The following is a 24,932-nucleotide window of genomic DNA, read 5'->3' as shown; positions in this document are numbered from 1 at the left end:
TCTTGTCTCCCGTCACCCGTCTCTTGTCACCCGTCTCTTGTCTCCCGTCTCTTGTCTCCCGTCTCTTGTCTCCCGTCTCTTGTCTCCCGTCTCTTGTCTCCCGTCTCTTGTCTCCCGTCTCTTGTCTCCGTCTCTTGTCTCCCGTCTCCCGTCTCTTGTCTCCCGTCTCTTGTCTCCCGTCTCCCGTCTCTTGTCTCTTGTCTCCCGTCTCCCGTCTCTTGTCTCCCGTCTCTTGTCTCCCGTCTCTTGTCTCCCGTCTCCCGTCTCTTGTCTCCCGTCTCTTGTCTCCCGTCTCTTGTCTCCCGTCTCTTGTCTCCCGTCTCTTGTCTCCCGTCTCTTGTCTCCCGTCTCTTGTCTCCCGTCACCCGTCTCTTGTCTCCCATCTCTTGTCTCCCGTCTCCCGTCTCTTGTCTCCCGTCTCTTGTCTCCCGTCTCTTGTCTCCCATCTCTTGTCTCCCGTCTCTTGTCTCCCGTCTCTTGTCTCCCATCTCTTGTCTCCCGTCTCTTGTCTCCCATCTCTTGTCTCCCGTCTCTTGTCTCCCGTCTCTTGTCTCCCGTCTCTTGTCTCCCGTCTCCCGTCTCTTGTCTCCCGTCTCTTGTCTCTTGTCTCCCATCTCTTGTCTCCCGTCTCTTGTCTCCCGTCTCTTGTCTCCCATCTCTTGTCTCCCGTCTCTTGTCTCCCGTCTCTTGTCTCCCATCTCTTGTCTCTTGTCTCCCGTCTCTTGTCTCCCGTCTCTTGTCTCCCGTCTCCCGTCTCTTGTCTCCCGTCTCTTGTCTCCCATCTCTTGTCTCCCGTCTCTTGTCTCCCGTCTCTTGTCTCCCATCTCTTGTCTCCCGTCTCTTGTCTCCCGTCTCTTGTGTCCCGTCTCTTGTCTCCCGTCTCTTGTCTCCCATCTCTTGTCTCCCATCTCTTGTCTCCCGTCTCTTGTCTCCCGTCTCCCGTCTCTTGTCTCCCGTCTCTTGTCTCCCATCTCTTGTCTCCCGTCTCTTGTCTCCCGTCTCTTGTGTCCCGTCTCTTGTCTCCCGTCTCTTGTCTCCCGTCTCTTGTCTCCCATCTCTTGTCTCTTGTCTCCCGTCTCCCGTCTCTTGTCTCCCGTCTCCCGTCTCTTGTCTCCCGTCTCTTGTCTCCCATCTCTTGTCTCCCGTCTCTTGTCTCCCGTCTCTTGTCTCCCATCTCTTGTCTCCCGTCTCTTGTCACCCGTCTCTTGTCTCTTGTCTCCCGTCTCTTGTCTCCCATCTCTTGTCTCCCATCTCTTGTCTCCCGTCTCTTGTCTCCCGTCTCTTGTCTCCCATCTCTTGTCTCTTGTCTCCCGTCTCTTGTCTCCCGTCTCCCGTCTCTTGTCTCCCGTCTCTTGTCTCCCATCTCTTGTCTCCCATCTCTTGTCTCCCGTCTCTTGTCTCCCGTCACCCGTCTCTTGTCTCCCGTCTCTTGTCTCCCATCTCTTGTCTCTTGTCTCCCGTCTCTTGTCTCCCGTCTCCCGTCTCTTGTCTCCCGTCTCTTGTCTCCCGTCTCTTGTCTCCCGTCTCTTGTCTCCCGTCTCCCGTCTCTTGTCTCCCGTCTCTTGTCTCCCGTCTCTTGTCTCCCGTCTCTTGTCTCCCGTCTCTTGTCTCCCGTCTCCCGTCTCTTGTCTCCCGTCTCTTGTCTCCCGTCTCTTGTCTCCCGTCTCTTGTCTCCCGTCTCTTGTCTCCCGTCTCCCGTCTCTTGTCTCCCGTCTCTTGTCTCCCGTCTCTTGTCACCCGTCTCTTGTCTCCCGTCTCTTGTCTCTTGTCTCCCGTCTCTTGTCACCCGTCTCTTGTCTCCCGTCTCTTGTCTCCCGTCTCTTGTCTCCCGTCTCTTGTCTCCCGTCTCTTGTCTCCCGTCTCCCGTCTCTTGTCTCCCGTCTCTTGTCTCCCGTCTCTTGTCTCCCGTCTCTTGTCTCCCGTCTCTTGTCTCCCGTCTCCCGTCTCTTGTCTCCCGTCTCTTGTCTCCCGTCTCTTGTCTCCCGTCTCTTGTCTCCCGTCTCTTGTCTCCCGTCTCTTGTCTCCCGTCTCCCGTCTCTTGTCTCCCGTCTCTTGTCTCCCGTCTCTTGTCACCCGTCTCTTGTCTCCCGTCTCTTGTCTCTTGTCTCCCGTCTCTTGTCACCCGTCTCTTGTCTCCCGTCTCTTGTCTCCCGTCTCTTGTCTCCCGTCTCTTGTCTCCCGTCTCTTGTCTCCCGTCTCTTGTCTCCCGTCTCTTGTCTCCCGTCTCCCGTCTCTTGTCTCCCGTCTCTTGTCTCCCGTCTCTTGTCTCCCGTCTCTTGTCTCCCGTCTCTTGTCTCCCGTCTCCCGTCTCTTGTCTCCCGTCTCTTGTCTCCCGTCTCTTGTCACCCGTCTCTTGTCTCCCGTCTCTTGTCTCTTGTCTCCCGTCTCTTGTCACCCGTCTCTTGTCTCCCGTCTCCCGTCTCCCATCTCTTGTCTCCCATCTCTTGTCTCCCGTCTCTTGTCTCTTGTCTCCCGTCTCTTGTCTCCCGTCTCTTGTCTCTTGTCTCCCGTCTCTTGTCTCCCGTCTCTTGTCTCCCATCTCTTGTCTCCCATCTCTTGTCTCTTGTCTCCCGTCTCTTGTCTCCCGTCTCTTGTCTCCCGTCTCTTGTCTCCCGTCTCTTGTCTCTTGTCTCCCGTCTCTTGTCTCCCGTCTCTTGTCTCCCGTCTCTTGTCTCCCGTCTCTTGTCTCCCGTCTCTTGTCTCCCATCTCTTGTCTCCCGTCTCCCGTCTCTTGTCTCCCGTCTCTTGTCTCCCGTCTCTTGTCTCCCGTCTCTTGTCTCCCGTCTCTTGTCTCCCGTCTCCCGTCTCTTGTCTCCCGTCTCTTGTCTCCCGTCTCTTGTCTCCCGTCTCTTGTCTCCCGTCTCTTGTCTCCCGTCTCTTGTCTCCCGTCTCTTGTCTCCCGTCTCTTGTCTCCCGTCTCTTGTCTCCCGTCTCTTGTCTCCCGTCTCTTGTCTCTTGTCTCCCGTCTCTTGTCTCTTGTCTCCCGTCTCTTGTCTCCCGTCACCCGTCTCTTGTCTCCCGTCTCTTGTCTCCCATCTCTTGTCTCTTGTCTCCCGTCTCTTGTCTCCCGTCTCTTGTCTCCCGTCTCTTGTCTCCCGTCTCCCGTCTCTTGTCTCCCGTCTCTTGTCTCCCGTCTCTTGTCTCCCGTCTCTTGTCTCCCGTCTCTTGTCTCCCGTCTCCCGTCTCTTGTCTCCCGTCTCTTGTCTCCCGTCTCTTGTCTCCCGTCTCTTGTCTCCCGTCTCTTGTCTCTTGTCTCCCGTCTCTTGTCACCCGTCTCTTGTCTCCCGTCTCTTGTCTCCCGTCTCTTGTCTCCCGTCTCTTGTCTCCCGTCTCTTGTCTCCCGTCTCTTGTCTCCCGTCTCCCGTCTCTTGTCTCCCGTCTCTTGTCTCCCGTCTCTTGTCTCCCGTCTCTTGTCTCCCGTCTCTTGTCTCCCGTCTCTTGTCTCCCGTCTCTTGTCTCCCGTCTCCCGTCTCTTGTCTCCCGTCTCTTGTCTCCCGTCTCTTGTCTCCCGTCTCTTGTCTCCCGTCTCTTGTCTCTTGTCTCCCGTCTCTTGTCACCCGTCTCTTGTCTCCCGTCTCTTGTCTCCCGTCTCTTGTCTCCCGTCTCTTGTCTCCCGTCTCTTGTCTCCCGTCTCTTGTCTCCCGTCTCCCGTCTCTTGTCTCCCGTCTCTTGTCTCCCGTCTCTTGTCTCCCGTCTCTTGTCTCCCGTCTCTTGTCTCCCGTCTCTTGTCTCCCATCTCTTGTCTCCCATCTCTTGTCTCTTGTCTCCCGTCTCTTGTCTCCCGTCTCTTGTCTCTTGTCTCCACTGACCTCCATTCAGTGTCCTCCACCCCTCTCTACCAATCCCTCCACTGACCTCCATTCAGTGTCCTCCACCCCTCTCTACCAATCCCTCCACTGGCCTCCATTCAGTGTCCTCCACCCCTCTCTACCAATCCCTCCACTGACCTCCATTCAGTGTCCTCCACCCCTCTCTACCAATCCCTCCACTGACCTCCATTCAGTGTCCTCCACCCCTCTCTACCAATCCCTCCACTGACCTCCATTCAGTGTCCTCCACCCCTCTCTACCAATCCCTCCACTGGTCTCCATTCAGTGTCCTCCACCCCTCTCTGCCAATCCCTCCACTGGTCTCCATTCAGTGTCCTCCACCCCTCTCTACCAATCCCTCCACTGGTCTCCATTCAGTGTCCTCCACCCCTCTCTGCCAATCCCTCCACTGGTCTACATTCAGTGTCCTCCACCCCTCTCTACCAATCCCTCCACTGTCCTCCATTCCGTGTCCTCCACCCCTCTCTACCAATCCCTCCATTGACCCCCATTCAGTGTCCTCCACCCCTCTCTACCAATCCTTCCACTGACCTCCATTCAGTGTCCTCCACCCCTCTCTACCAATCCCTCCACTGACCTCCATTCAGTGTCCTCCACCCCTCTCTACCAATCCCTCCACCGACCTCCATTCAGTGTCCTCCACCCCTCTCTACCAATCCCTCCACTGACCTCCATTCAGTGTCCTCCACCCCTCTCTACCAATCCCTCCACTGACCTCCATTCAGTGTCCTCCACCCCTCTCTACCAATCCTTCCACTGACCTCCATTCAGTGTCCTCCACCCCTCTCTACCAATCCCTCCACTGACCTCCATTCAGTGTCCTCCACCCCTCTCTACCAATCCCTCCACTGGTCTCCATTCAGTGTCCTCCACCCCTCTCTACCAATCCCTCCACTGGTCTCCATTCAGTGTCCTCCACCCCTCTCTATCAATCCCTCCACTGACCTCCATTCAGTGTCCTCCACCCCTCTCTACCAATCCCTCCACTGACCTCCATTCAGTGTCCTCCACCCCTCTCTACCAATCCCTCCACTGGTCTCCATTCAGTGTCCTCCACCCCTCTCTACCAATCCCTCCACTGACCTCCATTCAGTGTCCTCCACCCCTCTCTACCAATCCCTCCACTGACCTCCATTCAGTGTCCTCCACCCCTCTCTACCAATCCCTCCACTGACCTCCATTCAGTGTCCTCCACCCCTCTCTACCAATCCCTCCACTGACCTCCATTCAGTGTCCTCCACCCCTCTCTACCAATCCCTCCACTGACCTCCATTCAGTGTCCTCCACCCCTCTCTACCAATCCTTCCACTGACCTCCATTCAGTGTCCTCCACCCCTCTCTACCAATCCCTCCACTGACCTCCATTCAGTGTCCTCCACCCCTCTCTACCAATCCCTCCACTGGCCTCCATTCAGTGTCCTCCACCCCTCTCTACCAATCCCTCCACTGGTCTCCATTCAGTGTCCTCCACCCCTCTCTACCAATCCCTCCACTGACCTCCATTCAGTGTCCTCCACCCCTCTCTACCAATCCCTCCACTGACCTCCATTCAGTGTCCTCCACCCCTCTCTACCAATCCCTCCACTGACCTCCATTCAGTGTCCTCCACCCCTCTCTACCAATCCCTCCACTGACCTCCATTCAGTGTCCTCCACCCCTCTCTACCAATCCTTCCACTGACCTCCATTCAGTGTCCTCCACCCCTCTCTACCAATCCCTCCACTGACCTCCATTCAGTGTCCTCCACCCCTCTCTACCAATCCCTCCACTGACCTCCATTCAGTGTCCTCCACCCCTCTCTACCAATCCCCCCACTGACCTCCATTCAGTGTCCTCCACCCCTCTCTACCAATCCCTCCACTGACCTCCATTCAGTGTCCTCCACCCCTCTCTACCAATCCCTCCACTGACCTCCATTCAGTGTCCTCCACCCCTCTCTACCAATCCCTCCACTGGTCTCCACCCACCCATCTACATCAGTAACCTCGTCCCAAAATACCAACCTGTTCTCTTTGTTCCTCTCAGGACCTCCCGCTCTCTAGCTTCCTGGTTGCCTCCAGGTCTTCTGCGGAGCCTCTCATAATCCTCTGGAGCTCCCTACCCCAATCTCTCCAACTCTATTCACTTTTAGGCGATCCCTGAAAACTCATCTCCTCAGAGAAGCCTCCCCCTCCCCCACCTAACAGCTATACTTTCATTTGTGTCCATCAGACCATCCCCCACAGTTATTACTTTTTGTATCACCTGACCCTCCATCTTTGATGGTAAGCTCTCAGGATCAGGGCCTCCGATTCCGTCCGTATTGAATTGTATTTTACTTGAACTGTCTGCCTTCTGCTCCGCAAACTATTGGTGCTGAAAAAATCCCGTATGATAAAAACATGGAGGAGGACGCCGGGAATAATGGGAGGACAGAGATGTTTGGGGCACAATATGGAGAACAGAGAGATGGATAAGAACAGTTTGGAGGACAGGGATGGATGGACGGGGGCAGTATGGAGGACGGGGGGCAGGGATGGATGGATGGACGGGGGCAGGGATGGATGGGGTCAGTATGGAGGACGGGGGCAGGGATGGATGGATGGACGGGGGGCAGTGATGGATGGACGGTGGCAGTGATAGATGGACGGGGGCAGGGATGGATGGGGTCAGTATGGAGGACGGGGGCAGGGATGGATGGATGGACGGGGGGCAGTGATGGATGGACGGTGGCAGTGATAGATGGACGGGGGCAGGGATGGATGGGGTCAGTATGGGGGGCGGGGATGGATGGACGGGGACAGGGATGGATGAATGGACGGGGACAGGGATGGATGGGGGCGGGGACGGATGGATGGACGGGGCAGGGATGGATGGACGGGGGAGTGGATGGATGGACGGGAGAGGGGATGGATGGATGGGGACAGGGGCAGGGATGGAGGGACGGATGGATGGACGGGGGGGCAGTGATGGATGGATGGGGTCAGTATGGGGGGCGGGGGTGGATGGATGGACGGGAGCGGGGACGGATGGATGGACGGGGGCAGGGATGGATGAATGGACGGGGACAGGGATGGATGGATGGGGACGGGAGCGGGGACGGATGGATGGACGGGGACAGGGACGGATGGATGGACGGGGACAGGGATGGATGGATGGTGACGGGGACAGGGATGGATGGATGGACGGGGACAGGGATGGATGGACGGGAGAGGGGATGGATGGATGGGGACAGGGGCAGGGATGGATGGATGGGCGGGGGTGGATGGATGGACGGGAGCGGGGACGGATGGATGGACAGGGACAGGGATGGATGGACGGGAGAGGGGATGGATGGATAGGGGCAGGGATGGATGGATGGGCGGGGGTGGATGGATGGACGGGAGCGGGGACAGATGGATGGACGGGGGCAGGGATGGATGAATGGACGGGGACAGGGATGGATGGATGGACGGGGTTGGGGGCGGGGACGGATGGATGGACGGGGACAGGGATGGATGGATGGGGACGGGAGCGGGGACGGATGGATGGACGGGGACAGGGACGGATGGATGGACGGGGACAGGGATGGATGGTGACGGGGACAGGGATGGATGGATGGACGGGGACAGGGATGGATGGACGGGAGAGGGGATGGATGGATGGGGACAGGGGCAGGGATGGATGGATGGGCGGGGGTGGATGGATGGACGGGAGCGGGGACGGATGGATGGACAGGGACAGGGATGGATGGACGGGAGAGGGGATGGATGGATAGGGGCAGGGATGGATGGATGGGCGGGGGCAGGGATGGATGAATGGACGGGGACAGGGATGGATGGATGGACGGGGTTGGGGGCGGGGACGGATGGATGGACGGGGACATGGATGGATGGGGACGGGAGCGGGGACGGATGGATGGACGGGGACAGGGACGGATGGATGGACGGGGACAGGGATGGATGGATGGTGACGGGGACAGGGATGGATGGATGGACGGGGACAGGGATGGATGGATGGATGGATGAATGGACGGGGACAGGGATGGATGAATGGACGGGGACAGGGATGGATGGATGGATGGATGAATGGACGGGGACAGGGATGGATGGATGGTGACGGGGACAGGGATGGATGAATGGACGGGGACAGGGATGGATGGACGGGAGAGGGGATGGATGGATAGGGGCAGGGATGGACGGATGGATGGACGGGGACGGATGGATGGACGGGGGGGCAGTGATGGATGGATGGGGTCAGTATGGGGGGCGGGGGTGGATGGATGGATGGACGGGAGCGGGGACGGATGGATGGACGGGGGCAGGGATGGATGAATGGACGGGGACAGGGATGGATGGATGGGGACGGGGGCAGGGATGGATGAATGGACGGGGACAGGGATGGATGGACGGGAGAGGGGATGGATGGATAGGGGCAGGGATGGACGGATGGATGGACGGGGACGGATGGATGGACGGCGACAGGGATGGATGGATGGTGACGGGGACAGGGATGGATGGATGGACGGGGGCGGGGACGGACGGACGGGGACAGCTGCACAGCAGACAGACATTCCCAGGCTCAGCAGACAGACAGAGACAGCTGGGGAGACACACAGAGACTTTGCTGCTATTCCTGTCTTATCAGTGGAAGGAATTCAGCAGCTGGAGGGAGGAGAGCGGCGGGGCCCTCAGCACAGCCCTGGGGGGGACCCCTTCTCATCTCACCCAGAGCCGAGAGAGCAAGAGAGTCCACACTACTAAGACCGGGTACAAATACAGGAGAGAGAGAGAGACCACTGACTGGAGGAGCAAGGTAGAGAGGAGTGCTGGGGAGAGAGAGGAGACCGGAGAGTGCCGGGGAGAGAGAGGAGACCTGAAAGTGCTGGGGAGAGAGAGGAAACCTGAGAGTGCTGGGGAGAGAGAGGAGACCGGAGAGTGCCGGGGAGAGAGAGGAGACCGGAGAGTGCCGGGGAGAGAGAGGAGACCTGAGAGTGCTGGGGAGAGAGAGGAGACCTGAGACCTTTGGGGAGAGAGAGAGGAGACCGCTGGGGAGAGAGAGAGGAGACCGCTGGGGAGAGAGGAGACCTGAGAGTGCTGGGGAGAGAGAGGAAACCTGAGAGTGCTGGGGAGAGAGAGGAGACCTGAGAGTGCTGGGGAGAGAGAGGAGACCTGAGAGTGCTGAGGAGAGAGGAGACCTGAGAGTGCTGGGGAGAGAGAGGAGACCTGAGAGTGCTGGGGAGAGAGGAGACCGGAGAGTGCTGAGGAGAGAGAGGAAACCTGAGACCTTTGGGGAGAGAGAGAGGAGACCGCTGGGGAGAGAGAGGAGACCTGAGACCACTGGGGAGAGAGGAGACCTGAGACCGCTGGGGAGAGAGAGGAGACCTGTGAGTGCTGGGGAGAGAGGAGACCTGAGAGTGCTGGGGAGAGAGAGGAAACCTGAGAGTGCTGGGGAGAGAGAGGAGACCTGAGAGTGCTGGGGAGAGAGAGGAGACCTGTGAGTGCTGGGGAGAGAGGAGACCTGAGAGTGCTGGGGAGAGAGAGGAAACCTGAGAGTGCTGGGGAGAGAGAGGAGACCTGAGAGTGCTGGGGAGAGAGAGGAGACCTGAGAGTGCTGGGGAGAGAGAGGAAACCTGAGAGTGCTGGGGAGAGAGAGGAGACCTGAGAGTGCTGGGGAGAGAGAGGAGACCTGAGAGTGCTGGGGAGAGAGAGGAGACCTGAGAGTGCTGGGGAGAGAGAGGAGACCTGAGAGTGCTGGGGAGAGAGAGGAGACCTGAGAGTGCTGGGGAGAGAGAGGAGACCTGAGAGTGCTGGGGAGAGAGAGGAAACCTGAGAGTGCTGGGGAGAGAGAGGAGACCTGAGAGTGCTGGGGAGAGAGAGGAGACCTGAGAGTGCTGGGGAGAGAGAGGAGACCTGAGAGTGCTGGGGAGAGAGAGGAGACCTGAGAGTGCTGGGGAGAGAGAGGAAACCTGAGAACTCGTATCCCAACTAGAGAATGACCGCCTTTACCAATAGGCGACCCCCGTATTACTGACTACTCACAGGAGACCCCCGTATTACTGACTGTACTCACAGGAGACCCCCGTATTACTGACTGTACTCACAGGAGACCTCCGTATTACTGACTACTCACAGGAGACCTCCGTATTACTGACTGTACTCACAGGAGACCTCCGTATTACTGACTACTCACAGGAGACCCCCGTATTACTGACTACTCACAGGAGACCTCCGTATTACTGACTGTACTCACAGGAGACCCCCGTATTACTGACTACTCACAGGAGACCTCCGTATTACTGACTGTACTCACAGGAGACCCCCGTATTACTGACTGTACTCACAGGAGACCTCCGTATTACTGACTACTCACAGGAGACCTCCGTATTACTGACTGTACTCACAGGAGACCTCCGTATTACTGACTACTCACAGGAGACCCCCGTATTACTGACTACTCACAGGAGACCTCCGTATTACTGACTGTACTCACAGGAGACCCCCGTATTACTGACTACTCACAGGAGACCTCCGTATTACTGACTGTACTCACAGGAGACCCCCGTATTACTGACTGTACTCACAGGAGACCTCCGTATTACTGACTGTACTCACAGGAGACCCCCGTATTACTGACTGTACTCACAGGAGACCTCCGTATTACTGACTACTCACAGGAGACCCCCGTATTACTGACTGTACTCACAGGAGACCCCCGTATTACTGACTGTACTCACAGGAGACCTCCGTATTACTGACTACTCACAGGAGACCCCCGTATTACTGACTGTACTCACAGGAGACCTCCGTATTACTGACTGTACTCACAGGAGACCCCCGTATTACTGACTGTACTCACAGGAGACCTCCGTATTACTGACTACTCACAGGAGACCCCCGTATTACTGACTGTACTCACAGGAGACCTCCGTATTACTGACTACTCACAGGAGACCCCCGTATTACTGACTGTACTCACAGGAGACCTCCGTATTACTGACTACTCACAGGAGACCCCCGTATTACTGACTGTACTCACAGGAGACCTCCGTATTACTGACTACTCACAGGAGACCCCCGTATTACTGACTGTACTCACAGGAGACCTCCGTATTACTGACTACTCACAGGAGACCCCCGTATTACTGACTGTACTCACAGGAGACCCCCGTATTACTGACTACTCACAGGAGACCTCCGTATTACTGACTGTACTCACAGGAGACCCCCGTATTACTGACTACTCATAGGAGACCCCCGTATTACTATCTGTACTCACAGGAGACCCCCGTATTACTGACTGTACTCACAGGAGACCTCCGTATTACTGACTGTACTCACAGGAGACCTCCGTATTACTGACTGTACTCACAGGAGACCCCCGTATTACTGACTACTCACAGGAGACCTCCGTATTACTGACTACTCACAGGAGACCCCCGTATTACTGACTGTACTCACAGGAGACCTCCGTATTACTGTCTACTCACAGGAGACCCCCGTATTACTGACTGTACTCACAGGAGACCCCCGTATTACTGACTACTCACAGGAGACCTCCGTATTACTGACTGTACTCACAGGAGACCTCCGTATTACTGACTACTCACAGGAGACCCCCGTATTACTGACTGTACTCACAGGAGACCTCCGTATTACTGTCTACTCACAGGAGACCCCCGTATTACTGACTGTACTCACAGGAGACCCCCGTATTACTGACTACTCACAGGAGACCCCCGTATTACTGACTGTTCTCACAGGAGACCCCCGTATTACTGACTACTCATAGGAGACCCCCGTATTACTATCTGTACTCACAGGAGACCTCGCCACCCGAGTATACACAAGACTTTACTCCTCGGTGTAGTACTTGTATTTGTAGGTGACATAATACTCAGTATACACAGGAAGACATAGAATTGTGTTATCTGAGAATTATTCTGCTGGTAGTAATATTCCGCAGTACTCAGCAGGTGGGTGGCTCAGTACTTATGACTATGGCAGCGGATGAAGCCGCAGGAGCAGCTCGCAGAGCAACAAAGAGCAAGTTGTTTGAGTTCCTGGTACACGGAGTGGTGAGTATGGGGAGGCATGACCAGGTGGAGGTCCTACACAGAGGGCAACCCTCAACTAACCATCTCATACTTGTCTCATGCATGGTCTACTTACCTGTGACAGAGAGGAACTCCCCTGTCTGTATCAGGAACTCCCCTGTCTATCATAGAGGAACTCCCCTGTCTGTATCATAGAGGAACTCCTCTGTCTGTATCATAGAGGAACTCCCCTGTCTGTATCATAGAGGAACTCCCCTGTCTGTATCATAGAGGAACTCCTCTGTCTGTATCATAGAGGAACTCCCCTGTCTGTATCATAGAGGAACTCCCCTGTCTGTATCATAGAGGAACTCCCCTGTCTGTATCATAGAGGAACTCCCCTGTCTGTATCAGGAACTCCCCTGTCTGTATCATAGAGGAACTCCCCTGTCTGTATCAGGAACTCCCCCTGTCTGTATCATAGAGGAACTCCCCTGTCTGTATCAGGAACTCCCCTGTCTGTATCATAGAGGAACTCCCCTGTCTGTATCATAGAGGAACTCCCCTGTCTGTATCATAGAGGAACTCCCCTGTCTGTATCAGGAACTCCCCTGTCTGTATCAGGAACTCCCCTGTCTGTATCATAGAGGAACTCCCCTGTCTGTATCATAGAGGAACTCCCCTGTCTGTATCATAGAGGAACTCCCCTGTCTGTATCATAGAGGAACTCCCCTGTCTGTATCAGGAACTCCCCTGTCTGTATCATAGAGGAACTCCCCTGTCTGTATCATAGAGGAACTCCCCTGTCTGTATCATAGAGGAACTACCCCTGTCTGTATCAGGAACTCCCCTGTCTGTATCAGGAACTCCCCTGTCTGTATCATAGAGGAACTCCCCTGTCTGTATCATAGAGGAACTCCCCTGTCTGTATCATAGAGGAACTCCCCTGTCTGTATCATAGAGGAACTCCCCTGTCTGTATCATAGAGGAACTCCCCTGTCTGTATCATAGAGGAACTCCCCTGTCTGTATCAGGAACTCCCCTGTCTGTATCATAAAGAAACTCCCCTGTCTGTATCATAGAGGAACTCCCCTGTCTGTATCATAGAGGAACTCCCCTGTCTGTATCATAGAGGAACTCCCCCTGTCTGTATCATAGAGGAACTCCCCTGTCTGTATCATAGAGGAACTCCCCTGTCTGTATCATAGAGGAACTCCCCTGTCTGTATCATAGAGGAACTCCCCTGTCTGTATCATAGAGGAACTCCCCTGTCTGTATCATAAAGAAACTCCCCTGTCTGTATCATAGAGGAACTCCCCTGTCTGTATCACAGAGGAACTCCCCCTGTCTGTATCATAGAGGAACTCCCCTGTCTGTATCATAGAGCAACTCCCCTGTCTGTATCAGGAACTCCCCTGTCTGTATCATAGAGGAACTCCCCTGTCTGTATCATAGAGGAACTCCCCTGTCTGTATCATAGAGGAACTCCCCTGTCTGTATCATAGAGGAACTCCCCTGTCTGTATCATAGAGGAACTCCCCTGTCTGTATCATAGAGGAACTCCCCTGTCTGTATCATAGAGGAACTCCCCCCTGTCTGTATCAGGAACTCCCCTGTCTGTATCATAGAGGAACTCCCCTGTCTGTATCATAGAGGAACTCCCCTGTCTGTATCATAGAGGAACTCCCCTGTCTGTATCATAGAGGAACTCCCCTGTCTGTATCATAGAGGAACTCCCCTGTCTGTATCATAGAGGAACTCCCCTGTCTGTATCATAAAGAAACTCCCCTGTCTGTATCATAGAGGAACTCCCCTGTCTGTATCATAGAGGAACTCCCCTGTCTGTATCATAGAGGAACTCCCCTGTCTGTATCATAGAGGAACTCCCCTGTCTGTATCACAGAGGAACTCCCCCCTGTCTGTATCATAGAGGAACTCCCCTGTCTGTATCATAGAGGAACTCCCCTGTCTGTATCACAGAGGAACTCACCCTGTCTGTATCATAGAGGAACTCCCCCCTGTCTGTATCACAGAGGAACTCCCCTGTCTGTATCAGGAACTCCCCTGTCTGTATCATAGAGGAACTCCCCTGTCTGTATCATAGAGGAACTCCCCTGTCTGTATCATAGAGGAACTCCCCTGTCTGTATCATAGAGGAACTCCCCTGTCTGTATCATAGAGGAACTCCCCTGTCTGTATCATAGAGGAACTCCCCTGTCTGTATCATAGAGGAACTCCCCTGTCTGTATCATAGAGGAACTCCCCTGTCTGTATCACAGAGGAACTCCCCCCTGTCTGTATCAGGAACTCCCCTGTCTGTATCATAGAGGAACTCCCCTGTCTGTATCATAGAGGAACTCCCCTGTCTGTATCACAGAGGAACTCACCCTGTCTGTATCATAGAGGAACTCCCCCCTGTCTGTATCACAGAGGAACTCCCCTGTCTGTATCAGGAACTCCCCTGTCTGTATCATAGAGGAACTCCCCTGTCTGTATCATAGAGGAACTCCCCTGTCTGTATCATAGAGGAACTCCCCTGTCTGTATCATAGAGGAACTCCCCTGTCTGTATCATAGAGGAACTCCCCTGTCTGTATCATAGAGGAACTCCCCTGTCTGTATCATAGAGGAACTCCCCTGTCTGTATCATAGAGGAACTCCCCTGTCTGTATCATAGAGGAACTCCCCTGTCTGTATCAGGAACTCCCCTGTCTGTATCATAGAGGAACTCCCCTGTCTGTATCATAGAGGAACACCCCTGTCTGTATCATAGAGGAACTCCCCTGTCTGTATCAGGAACTCCCCTGTCTGTATCATAGAGGAACTCCCCTGTCTGTATCACAGAGGAACTCCCCTGTCTGTACCATAGAGGAACTCCCCTGTCTGTATCATAGAGGAACTTTAGGATCTCTTCTGTCTGTAGGATCTCTTCTTCTGTCTGTAGGATCTCTTCTTCTTCTTCTGTCTGTAGGATCTCTTCTTCTTCTGTCTGTAGGATCTCTTCTTCTTCTTCTGTCTGTAGGATCTCTTCTTCTTCTGTCTGTAGGATCTCTTCTTCTTCTTCTGTCTGTAGGATTTCTTCTTCTTCTGTCTGTAGGATCTCTTCTTCTGTCTGTAGGATCTCTTCTTCTTCTGTCTGTAGGATCTCTTCTTCTTCTGTCTGTAGGATCTCTTCTTCTTCTTCTTCTGTCTGTAGGATCTCTTCTTCTTCTTCTGTCTGTAGGATCTCTTCTTCTTCTTCTTCTTCTGTCTGTAGGATCTCTTCTTCTTCTGTCTGTAGGATCTCTTCTTCTTCTGCCTGTAGGACCTCTTCTTCTGTAGGATCTCTTCTTCTGTCTGTAGGATCTCTTCTTCTGTAGGATCTATTCTTCTTCTGTCTGTAGGATCTCTTCTTCTGTCTGTAGGATCTCTTCTTCTGTCTGTAGGATCTCTTCTTCTTCTGTAGGATCTCTTCTTCTTCTGTCTGTAGGATCTCTTCTTCTTCTTCTGTCTGTAGGATCTCTTCTTCTTCTGTCTGTAGGATCTCTTCTTCTTCTGTCTGTAGGATCTCTTCTTCTTCTGTCTGTAGGATCTCTTCTTCTTCTGTCTGTAGGATCTCTTCTTCTTCTGTAGGATCTCTTCTTCTGTCTGTAGGATCTCTTCTTCTGTCTGTAGGATCTCTTCTTCTTCTGTCTGTAGGATCTATTCTTCTTCTGTCTGTAGGATCTCTTCTTCTTCTGTCTGTAGGATCTCTTCTTCTGTCTGTAGGATCTCTTCTTCTGTCTGTAGGATCTCTTCTTCTGTCTGTAGGATCTCTTCTTCTTCTGTCTGTAGGATCTATTCTTCTTCTGTCTGTAGGATCTCTTCTTCTTCTGTCTGTAGGATCTCTTCTTCTTCTTCTTCTGTCTGTAGGATCTCTTCTTCTTTTTCTGTCTGTAGGATCTCTTCTTCTTCTTCTTCTGTCTGTAGGATCTCTTCTTCTTCTTCTTCTGTCTGTAGGATCTCTTCTTCTTCTTCTTCTTCTTCTGTCTGTAGGATCTCTTCTTCTTCTTCTGTCTGTAGGATCTCTTCTTCTTCTTCTGTCTGTAGGATCTCTTCTTCTTCTTCTGTCTGTAGGATCTCTTCTTCTTCTTCTGTCTGTAGGATCTCTTCTTCTTCTTCTGTCTGTAGGATCTCTTCTTCTTCTTCTTCTGTCTGTAGGATCTCTTCTTCTTCTTCTTCTTCTTCTTCTTCTTCTTCTGTCTGTAGGATCTCTTCTTCTTCTTCTTCTGTCTGTAGGATCTCTTCTTCTTCTTCTGTCTGTAGGATCTCTTCTTCTTCTTCTGTCTGTAGGATCTCTTCTTCTTCTTCTGTCTGTAGGATCTCTTCTTCTTCTGTCTGTAGGATCTCTTCTTCTTCTTCTGTCTGTAGGATTTCTTCTTCTTCTGTCTGTAGGATCTCTTCTTCTGTCTGTAGGATCTCTTCTTCTTCTGTCTGTAGGATCTCTTCTTCTTCTGTCTGTAGGATCTCTTCTTCTTCTCCTTCTGTCTGTAGGATCTCTTCTTCTTCTGTCTGTAGGATCTCTTCTTCTTCTTCTGTCTGTAGGATCTCTTCTTCTTCTTCTTCTGTCTGTAGGATCTCTTCTTCTTCTGTCTGTAGGATCTCTTCTTCTTCTGTCTGTAGGATCTCTTCTTCTTCTGCCTGTAGGACCTCTTCTTCTGTAGGATCTCTTCTTCTGTCTGTAGGATCTCTTCTTCTGTAGGATCTATTCTTCTTCTGTCTGTAGGATCTCTTCTTCTGTCTGTAGGATCTCTTCTTCTGTCTGTAGGATCTCTTCTTCTTCTGTAGGATCTCTTCTTCTTCTGTCTGTAGGATCTCTTCTTCTTCTTCTGTCTGTAGGATCTCTTCTTCTTCTGTCTGTAGGATCTCTTCTTCTTCTGTCTGTAGGATCTCTTCTTCTGTCTGTAGGATCTCTTCTTCTGTCTGTAGGATCTCTTCTTCTGTCTGTAGGATCTCTTCTTCTTCTGTCTGTAGGATCTATTCTTCTTCTGTCTGTAGGATCTCTTCTTCTTCTGTCTGTAGGATCTCTTCTGTCTGTAGGATCTCTTCTTCTGTCTGTAGGATCTCTTCTTCTGTCTGTAGGATCTCTTCTTCTTCTGTCTGTAGGATCTATTCTTCTTCTGTCTGTAGGATCTCTTCTTCTTCTGTCTGTAGGATCTCTTCTTCTTCTTCTTCTGTCTGTAGGATCTCTTCTTCTTTTTCTGTCTGTAGGATCTCTTCTTCTTCTTCTTCTGTCTGTAGGATCTCTTCTTCTTCTTCTTCTGTCTGTAGGATCTCTTCTTCTTCTTCTTCTGTCTGTAGGATCTCTTCTTCTTCTTCTGTCTGTAGGATCTCTTCTTCTTCTTCTGTCTGTAGGATCTCTTCTTCTTCTTCTGTCTGTAGGATCTCTTCTTCTTCTTCTGTCTGTAGGATCTCTTCTTCTTCTTCTGTCTGTAGGATCTCTTCTTCTTCTTCTTCTGTCTGTAGGATCTCTTCTTCTTCTTCTTCTTCTTCTTCTTCTTCTGTCTGTAGGATCTCTTCTTCTTCTTCTTCTGTCTGTAGGATCTCTTCTTCTTCTTCTGTCTGTAGGATCTCTTCTTCTTCTTCTGTCTGTAGGATCTCTTCTTCTTCTTCTGTCTGTAGGATCTCTTCTTCTTCTTCTTCTGTCTGTAGGATCTCTTCTTCTTCTTCTGTCTGTAGGATCTCTTCTTCTTCTTCTTCTTCTTCTGTCTGTAGGATCTCTTCTTCTTCTTCTGTCTGTAGGATCTCTTCTTCTTCTTCTGTCTGTAGGATCTCTTCTTCTTCTTCTGTCTGTAGGATCTCTTCTTCTTCTTCTGTCTGTAGGATCTCTTCTTCTTCTGTCTGTAGGATCTCTTCTTCTTCTGTCTGTAGGATCTCTTCTTCTTCTGTCTGTAGGATCTCTTCTTCTTCTGTCTGTAGGATCTCTTCTTCTTCTGTCTGTAGGATCTCTTCTTCTTCTGTCTGTAGGACCTCTTCTTCTTCTGTAGGATCTCTTCTTCTTCTGTCTGTAGGATCTCTTCTTCTTCTGTCTGTAGGATCTCTTCTTCTTCTTCTTCTGTCTGTAGGATCTCTTCTTCTTCTTCTTCTGTCTGTAGGATCTCTTCTTCTTCTTCTTCTTCTGTCTGTAGGATCTCTTCTTCTTCTTCTGTCTGTAGGATCTCTTCTTCTTCTGTCTGTAGGATCTCTTCTTCTTCTTCTGTCTGTAGGATCTCTTCTTCTTCTTCTGTCTGTAGGATCTCTTCTTCTTCTTCTGTCTGTAGGATCTCTTCTTCTTCTTCTTCTGTCTGTAGGATCTCTTCTTCTTCTTCTTCTTCTTCTTCTTCTTCTTCTTCTTCTTCTTCTGTCTGTAGGATCTCTTCTTCTTCTGTCTGTAGGATCTCTTCTTCTTCTGTCTGTAGGATCTCTTCTTCTTCTTCTTCTGTCTGTAGGATCTCTTTTTCTTCTGTCTGTAGGATCTCTTCTTCTTCTGTCTGTAGGATCTCTTCTTCTTCTTCTGTCTGTAGGATCTCTTCTTCTTCTTCTGTCTGTAGGATCTCTTCTTCTTCTTCTTCTGTCTGTAGGATCTCTTCTTCTTCTTCTTCTGTCTGTAGGATCTCTTCTTCTTCTTCTTCTGTCTGTAGGATCTCTTCTTCTTCTTCTTCTTCTTCTTCTTCTTCTGTCTGTAGGATCTCTTCTTCTTCTGTCTGTAGGATCTCTTCTTCTTCTGTCTGTAGGATCTCTTCTTCTTCTTCTTCTTCTTCTTCTGTCTGTAGGATCTCTTCTTCTTCTTCTTCTGTCTGTAGGATCTCTTCTTCTTCTTCTTCTGTCTGTAGGATCTCTTCTTCTTCTTCTTCTTCTTCTTCTTCTTCTTCTGTCTGTAGGATCTCTTCTTCTTCTTCTGTCTGTAGGATCTCTTCTTCTTCTGTCTGTAGGATCTCTTCTTCTTCTTCTTCTTCTTCTTCTTCTTCTTCTTCTTCTTCTGTCTGTAGGATCTCTTCTTCTTCTTCTGTCTGTAGGAGCTCTTCTTCTTCTTCTGTCTGTAGGATCTCTTCTTCTTCTGTCTGTAGGATCTCTTCTTCTTCTTCTGTCTGTAGGATCTCTTCTTCTTCTTCTGTCTGTAGGATCTCTTCTTCTTCTGTCTGTAGGATCTCTTCTTCTTCTTCTTCTTCTTCTTCTTCTTCTTCTTCTTCTTCTTCTTCTTCTTCTTCTTCTTCTTCTTCTTCTGTCTGTAGGATCTCTTCTTCTTCTGTCTGTAGGATCTCTTCTTCTTCTTCTGTAGGATCTCTTCTTCTTCTGTCTGTAGGATCTCTTCTTCTTCTTCTGTCTGTAGGATCTCTTCTTCTTCTTCTGTCTGTAGGATCTCTTCTTCTTCTTCTGTCTGTAGGATCTCTTCTTCACCTCTCTGTAGGATCTCTTCTTCACCTCTCTGTAGGATCCCTATTTTCTTGTGGGGGGTGGGGGATCTCTTCTTCTATTCTACTCCCAAATGTATCTCTTCTCCGGCCCGGATTCACGGAGAGCGGGCGCACATTATGCCACCGTAGCACATCTCAATGTACGCTACGCCAACGCATCGCAGAGAGGCAAGCATGGAATTCAGGAAGCTATTGCTCCCAATGCTGCGTCGGCGTGGCGAAGGTTTCGAAGGCGCAGGCCGGCGTAGGTGGAAGTGGGCGTGACCCATGCAAAGCCATGCAAATGATGGTTGGAGAGCCAGACAAGTACGTTTAATGAAGTGCACATGCGTCGTGTCGTGGACGCATCCCCGTGCGCATGCTCATAACCACGTCGGAACAACTACCTAAGATACGCCGGATCACTGCCTACGCCATGAACGTAACCTACGCCCAGCCAGACTCGCGTCCAACGTAAAAACCGCCGGCTTGTGTTCCCTGGTGCAGACCTGAGCATGTCTGCTGCTGAGTTACACCTCCTTTATGGGGAATAACTTTACGCCGGACATACAAATCACGCGCACCTCGCGTAGCATGTGCCGGGCGGGCGCAGGTTCGTGAATAGCTGTATTTCCCTCATTTGCATATTTGAATGGCTAATCAATGGCAGCGCCACCATGCGGCCAGACTAAATGTGCGCCCACGTTACGCCGGCATGTGCGAGCTACGTCGGCGGGATGAAGCCTGTTTTTAGGCGTATCTTAGTTTGTGGGTCCGGCGCACAGATATGACGGCGCAAGTGCTTTGTGAATCCGGACCGTCATGTCCCCTCTCTGTGGGATCCTCTCTTTCTTCTCCTCTTCTGGATCTCTTCTATCCTATGTGGAATCTATTCTTTTTTTTTTTCTTCTCCTCTCAGTGGGATCTCTTCTCCTCTCGGTGGGATCTCTTCTACTCTAGTGGGATCTCTTCTCCTCTAGTGGGATCTCTTCTCCTCTAGTGGGATCTCTTCTCTCTTCTCCTCTAGTGGGATCTCTTCTCCTCTAGTGGGATCTCTTCTTTCTTCTCCTCTAGTGGGATCTCTTCTTTCTTCTCTAGTGGGATCTCTTCTCCTCTAGTGGGATCTCTTCTCTCTTCTCCTCTAGTGGGGTCTCTTCTCTCTTCTCCTCTAGTGGGATCTCTTCTCTCTGTGGAATCATTTTTTCTGTTTCTAGAAATCGTTTCTGCTCTCTTCTAGCTTTTGTGAGATTCCTTCTTCTGGGATTTCCTCCTCTTTCTCTCTGTAGGATCTCCCTTAGATTTCCTTGTAATCTCCTCTTTGTAGAATCTGGCCTGCATAGGATCTCTACCACTCTCTTCTTCTTTGTACAGGGTCTCTTTTTTTAACCTGTGGAAAATCCTCCCATTTCTGAGTACTTCTCTCTCCTACTCCGAGATCTCCTCTCTCCTACTCCGAGATCTCCTCTCTCCTACTCCGAGATCTCCTCTATCCTATTCCGAGATCTCCTCCATCCTACTCCGAGATCTCCTCCATCCTACTCCGAGATCTCCTCCATCCTATTCCGAGATCTCCTCCATCCTACTCCGAGATCTCCTCCATCCTATTCCGAGATCTCCTCCATCCTACTCCGAGATCTCCTCCATCCTACTCCGAGATCTCCTCCATCCTATTCCGAGATCTCCTCCATCCTATTCCGAGATCTCCTCCATCCTACTCCGAGATCTCCTCCATCCTACTCCGAGATCTCCTCCATCCTATTCCGAGATCTCCTCCATCCTACTCCGAGATCTCCTCCATCCTATTCCGAGATCTCCTCCATCCTACTCCGAGATCTCCTCCATCCTACTCCGAGATCTCCTCCATCCTATTCCGAGATCTCCTCCATTCTACTCCGAGATCTCCTCCATCCTACTCCGAGATCTCCTCCATCCTACTCCGAGATCTCCTCCATCCTACTCCGAGATTTCCTCCATCCTATTCCGAGATCTCCATCCTACTCCGAGATCTCCTCCATCCTACTCCGAGATCTCCTCCATCCTACTTCGAGATCTCCTCCATCCTACTCCGAGATCTCCTCCATCCTATTCCGAGATCTCCTCCATCCTACTCCGAGATCTCCTCCATCCTACTCCGAGATCTCCTCCATCCTATTCCGAGATCTCCTCCATCCTACTCCGAGATCTCCTCCATCCTATTCCGAGATCTCCTCCATCCTATTCCGAGATCTCCTCCATCCTACTCCGAGATCTCCTCCATCCTACTCCGAGATCTCCTCCATCCTATTCCGAGATCTCCTCCATCCTACTCCGAGATCTCCTCCATCCTATTCCGAGATCTCCTCCATCCTACTCCGAGATCTCCTCCATCCTACTCCGAGATCTCCTCCATCCTATTCCGAGATCTCCTCCATCCTACTCCGAGATCTCCTCCATCCTACTCCGAGATCTCCTCCATCCTACTCCGAGATCTCCTCCATCCTACTCCGAGATTTCCTCCATCCTATTCCGAGATCTCCATCCTACTCCGAGATCTCCTCCATCCTACTCCGAGATCTCCTCCATCCTACTTCGAGATCTCCTCCATCCTACTCCGAGATCTCCTCCATCCTATTCCGAGATCTCCTCCATCCTACTCCGAGATCTCCTCCATCCTACTCCGAGATCTCCTCCATCCTATTCCGAGATCTCCTCCATCCTACTCCGAGATCTCCTCCATCCTACTCCGAGATCTCCTCCATCCTACTCCGAGATCTCCTCCATCCTACTCCGAGATCTCCTCCATCCTATTCCGAGATCTCCTCCATCCTACTCCGAGATCTCCTCCATCCTATTCCGAGATCTCCTCCATCCTATTCCGAGATCTCCATCCTACTCCGAGATCTCCATCCTACTCCGAGATCTCCTCCATCCTACTCCGAGATCTCCTCCATCCTACTCCGAGATCTCCTCCATCCTATTCCGAGATCTCCTCCATCCTACTCCGAGATCTCCTCCATCCTACTCCGAGATCTCCTCCATCCTACTCCGAGATCTCTTCTCTCCTACTCCGAGATCTCCTCCATCCTACTCCGAGATCTCCTCTCTCCTACTCCGAGATCTCCTCCATCCTACATTGTGTAACATCTCCGTCTTTTAGTCTGAAATCTCTTCTCTACTACTCAGTGTAAGGTGTAAGATCTCCTTTCTCCTTTATCCTATTCTGAGATCTCCTCTCTCCTATTCTGAGATCTCCTCTTCCACTCTCTGTAAATGTGTTTCTCCTTCTCTAAGATTCCATCTCTCTTCCTCCTCTGTTATGTTATCTGTGGAATCTTCTTTATTTTGTTGTGTGGATTGTCTCTTCTCCTCTAGTGGGATCTCTTCTCTCTTCACCTCTAGTGGGATCTCTTCTCTCTTCTCCTCTAGTGGGATCTCTTCTCTCTTCTCCTCTAGTGGGATCTCTTCTCTCTTCTCCTCTAGTGGGATCTCTTCTCTCTTCTCCTCTAGTGGGATCTCTTCTCCTCTAGTGGGATCTCTTCTCTCTTCTCCTTGGCTTGTAATCTCCTTTTTTCTATGACGTTGGTCTCCTTTCTTTTGAGTGAGATCTTCCATCGACTTCTCTGCTGTAAATGGTATCCTCCTATTCTCCTCTCCCTCGTTCATCTCTTTCCTTTGCGGTTCTCCTCTCTTCCTCTATTTCAGATCTTTTCCCGGTTGGCTGATGAGTGTCCCCCCACCCTCTCCACCCGTCCCCCTCGTCCTCCCCCCACACCCGTCCTCGAAGCCCCATCCCCACCCGCCCTCCCCCACACCCGTCCTCCCCCCACACCCGTCCTCCCCCCACACCCGTCCTCCCCCCACACCCGTCCCCAAAGCCCCATCCCCACCGGCCCTCCCCCCACACCCGTCCCCAAAGCCACATCCCCACCCGCCCTCCCCCACACCCGTCCCCAAAGCCCCATCCCCACCCGCCCTCCCCCACAACCGTCCCCAAAGCCACATCCCCACCCGCCCTCCCCCACACCCGTCCCCAAAGCCACATCCCCACCCGTCCTCCCCCCACACCCGTCCCCAAAGCCCCATCCCCACCCGCCCTCCCCCACAACCGTCCCCAAAGCCTCGTTCCCACCCGTCCTCCCCCACACCCATCCCCAAAGACCCATCCCCACCCATCCTCCCCCACACCCGTCCCCAAAGCCCCATCCCCACCCATCCTCCCCCACACCCGTCCCCAAAGCCCCATCCCCATCCATCCTCCCCCACACCCGTCCCCAAAGCCCCATCCTCCCCCCACACCCGTCCCCAAAGCCCCATCGCCACCCGTCCTCCCCCCACACCCGTCCCCAAAGCCCCATCCCCACCGGCCCTACCCCCACACCCGTCCCCAAAGCCCCATCCCCACCCGTCCTCCCCCACACCCGTCCCCAAAGCCCCATCCAGACTCGTATTCTCGGATAGTTTCTGGTTTCTCTATTTCCAGTCTTTGTTCTCTTCTACTTTCTGCTCATCTCCTCCCCCTCCTCCTCCTCATGGGACGTCTTCTGTTCGGAGTTTCCTCTTCTCTTGGCTCTTTTCTCTCTCATTGTCTTGAGTTCCATCCACCTTTGTTCATATCTGATCCTCCCTCCCCTCCCCCCCCCCCCCCAGATTTACTACTCACTAACAGCGTAGAAAGTGGACCTGGAAGTGTAAGAAATGTTCATGTGATTTGTAAATGATATCTCAGCTTTGCTCTGTCCAGTATTGTATTCTAACCACACAATGGCCTTCTCTGCCGCAGCGCCCTGGGATGCCCTCTGGGGCCCGAATGCCTCATCAAGGAGCTCCTATGGGGCCCCCAGGTCCTCCTTTTGGTGGAAGTCCATCAGTCCGTCCTGGAATCCCTCCAACCGTAATGGAACCAACCAGAAAACGATCGGCACCAACCCAAGTTCAACAAAATACACCTCCTCAGGGGCGGAGCCGTAGGTGAGAAAAACGTGTTTTATAAGGAAGAAAGAATCCCTTTTGTGGAGTTTATTAATATCGATGTTTTTTTTCTTTCTTAATGCGCAGCGCAAAGAGAAGAAAGATGGCGGATAAGATTCTCCCGCAGAGGGTAATACCCCCAATATTGTTCCCCTACTTCAGTCAGATGAGGGTGATGATTTCTCAGATACAGTAAAACCTCGGATTGCGAGTGTAATTCGTTCCGGAAACATGCTTGTAATCCAAAGCACTTGTATATCAAAGCAAATTTCCCCATAAGAAATAATGGAAACTCAGATGATTCGTTCCACAACCATTTATTGATAAGTTCTTCAGTTTATAGTCCATATAAAAAGATTCCAGCGATGTGATTGGTTGTGTGACCATAAAATGTCCACCAATGGAATCCTCCACAAGGGGATCAGAAGAAAAACCCAGCAGGAGCTCCAGAGTATAAAAGAGAAGAGAGGCGCCTCTAAGTGTAGCAATTTGGTTCCATTTAATGAAGGGACAACATTTAGCTACTCACATGGTTGGTGATTAGGAGAGGCACATCTAAGTATGGAGGGATCCGGGGTAAAGTGATCGACATAGACCGTCCTTCTCGCCGCTGTCAGTCTGAAATTGTGACCGGGAAGACTACCCTGCAGTACAGCGATCTGAGAGAGAGGCTTGAATTGCTCGTGGAAGGGAGGACATCAATGGTGGTGCGGGGGATGGTGTATGTGGATCGCTTTACCCCGGATCTCTCCATACTTGGATGTGTCTCTTT

The 24,932-nt window shown here is 51.9% G+C and overlaps 1 protein-coding gene across 5 annotated transcripts in view; it reads left to right on the top strand.

Annotated features, from left to right (window-relative positions):
* Positions 1–24,932, top strand: part of SMARCD3 (SWI/SNF related, matrix associated, actin dependent regulator of chromatin, subfamily d, member 3) — a 105,644-nt gene that overhangs the window by 38,500 nt on the left and 42,212 nt on the right. For 2 of the 5 annotated variants that reach the window (XR_005749594.1, XM_040355453.1), the window contains exons 1-3: positions 11,764–11,865; positions 23,973–24,160; positions 24,248–24,290. Coding sequence is in view for 4 of the 5 variants with exons in the window: in XM_040355453.1 (XP_040211387.1) it covers positions 11,782–11,865; positions 23,973–24,160; positions 24,248–24,290 (315 nt within the window). In the remaining variant the exon portion in view is untranslated. Of the gene's footprint in view, positions 1–11,753; positions 11,866–23,972; positions 24,161–24,247; positions 24,291–24,932 lie in introns of those variants that run through there. The other 3 variants (XM_040355455.1, XM_040355456.1, XM_040355454.1) reach the window with 2 other exon arrangements.

The sequence above is a fragment of the Rana temporaria genome, chromosome 5 (assembly GCF_905171775.1).
Source record: "Rana temporaria chromosome 5, aRanTem1.1, whole genome shotgun sequence".
Taxonomy (NCBI): domain Eukaryota; kingdom Metazoa; phylum Chordata; class Amphibia; order Anura; family Ranidae; genus Rana; species Rana temporaria.
Note: the sequence above shows the minus strand (reverse complement) of the source record. Positions and strands in the feature narration are given on the sequence as shown.